Source organism: Neofelis nebulosa, chromosome 1 (genome assembly GCF_028018385.1).
Source record: "Neofelis nebulosa isolate mNeoNeb1 chromosome 1, mNeoNeb1.pri, whole genome shotgun sequence".
NCBI classification, from domain to species: domain Eukaryota; kingdom Metazoa; phylum Chordata; class Mammalia; order Carnivora; family Felidae; genus Neofelis; species Neofelis nebulosa.
Window position 1 is genome coordinate 113,718,040 of NC_080782.1, and position 1,630 is coordinate 113,719,669.

Here is a 1,630-nt window from a genome sequence, read left to right on the forward strand (position 1 = left end):
GTCAGTCAGTGAAGAAGTCCAGGAACTCCCTCAGGAAACTGGGAGTCATACCCAGAAGAATCACCTATCCTGGGCACCTGATCCTCACTGCTCATAGCCTGTGGATTCAGTGGAGACATGGGAGGCAGAAGGATTTTCTCTTGAACTAAACTCAGAAGCACTCTGATGTCCCTAAAAACAACTCTCAAAGAGCACGGTGCATGCCTTTTACCACTTAGAAATATTTATTTAACGTATACTTCTTGATTATGTGACACTTCTTTGGAAATAAGACTAATGACTTCTAATGGAAGAATTTAGCTCCAATATTCTTACTGGAATGGAAGAGGCGAATCTACACTCTCTGGCCTGAGCTTTTTTTTTTTTTTTTTAATAATTTGATTTTTAAGGTTTTTTTTTTTTTTTTTTGAAAGTAGTCGTTTATTAACTGACCAGATTACAAAAATAATCATGGTGGATACCTTAGTTCATTCTTCTAATAAGCCTATTGATCTGGTCTTCCCTGTTGCCAGCATCTCCACCTTCTACAAAATGGGTGGTCTTCTTCTTCATTCCCCCTCGTGGAGAAGATAACTTGAAGGGCCATAAAAAGTTGTTTGCTTCTTTGAAACGTTTTCCAACAGTGTAGATCTCATGAATCAGATCCTCCATGCAAATGATGCCATATTTACCAAGAGATCGAGCGATCAATGTGTTATCTGTCAGGGCAATTCGCTTCTTGTTGATTTTGCCATAACCACGCTTGTAGATCAATTCATTCACTGACTTCAGGTTTGGGTACCCCCATGCGATATATGGTTCCACAATCCTTAGCATGTTAACTGAAGCCTTGTTGAGCTTAACAAAGGTGCCGTTGAAGATCTGGCGAAGGCGAAGAAGCTGCAACACCTTTCGAACCTTTGGGCTCACACCATTGATACCTCGGATCCTGATGACAAATGCCAATTTGGGTTCTGCAGGTACGTAGAAGTTGCCAGCTTTTCTTGCCATTCTAGCCATGCGGATCTCAGTTCTGTACATCTGCCTGTATTCCTTGTGGTAATACTTAGCTTTTTCATAAATAAGCTTCCTCCTTGCCTTTCGAAGCATTTTTTGGGCAAATTTCTTTCTCAGACGCTTGATCTTCAACTCTGCGAAATTCCTTCGCTTTTTCTTGAGAGTTTCTGGCACAGCAGGAACCTTCTTTTTCTTCTCTTCTGCACCCTCCATGGTTCCAGCCGGAAAAAGAGCGATTTTTAAGGTTTTTTTAAAAATTTATTTTAAGAGAGAGTGAGTATGAGTGAGGGAAGGGCAGAGAGAGAGGGAGAGAGAGGGAGAGAGAGAATCTCAAGCAGGCTCTACGCTGTCAGCACATCTGTGAGATCATGACCTGAGCTGAAATCAAGAGTCAAACGCTTAACCAACTGAGCCACCCACACACCCCATGACCGAAACTTTGATATGGAAGCCAGCTAACTGAACCTCATAGTAAAGGCATGTTAGTTATCCTCTGGCCATGGCCTTCGCTCAGCTGGTCAACAGACATGTACCAAGTCTATATGACAGGAGAGCCTAAAGGGAAGTCAATGTCTGTGCTCTCAGTTTGGTGTAAAAAAATGTATTAACAACACTGACAGTTGTTGATGTATAT

General features: G+C 41.8%; 1 protein-coding gene across 1 annotated transcript; it reads right to left on the reverse strand.

The window, feature by feature from the left end:
* Positions 1-415: 415 nt before the first annotated feature.
* On the reverse strand, positions 416-1,228 carry LOC131512833 (large ribosomal subunit protein uL30-like). Its single transcript, XM_058731969.1, has one exon. It carries the CDS (start codon positions 1,207-1,209, stop codon positions 463-465), a length of 747 nt encoding a protein of 248 aa, XP_058587952.1. The 5' UTR covers positions 1,210-1,228; the 3' UTR covers positions 416-462.
* Between the last annotated feature and the right edge of the window lie 402 nt (positions 1,229-1,630).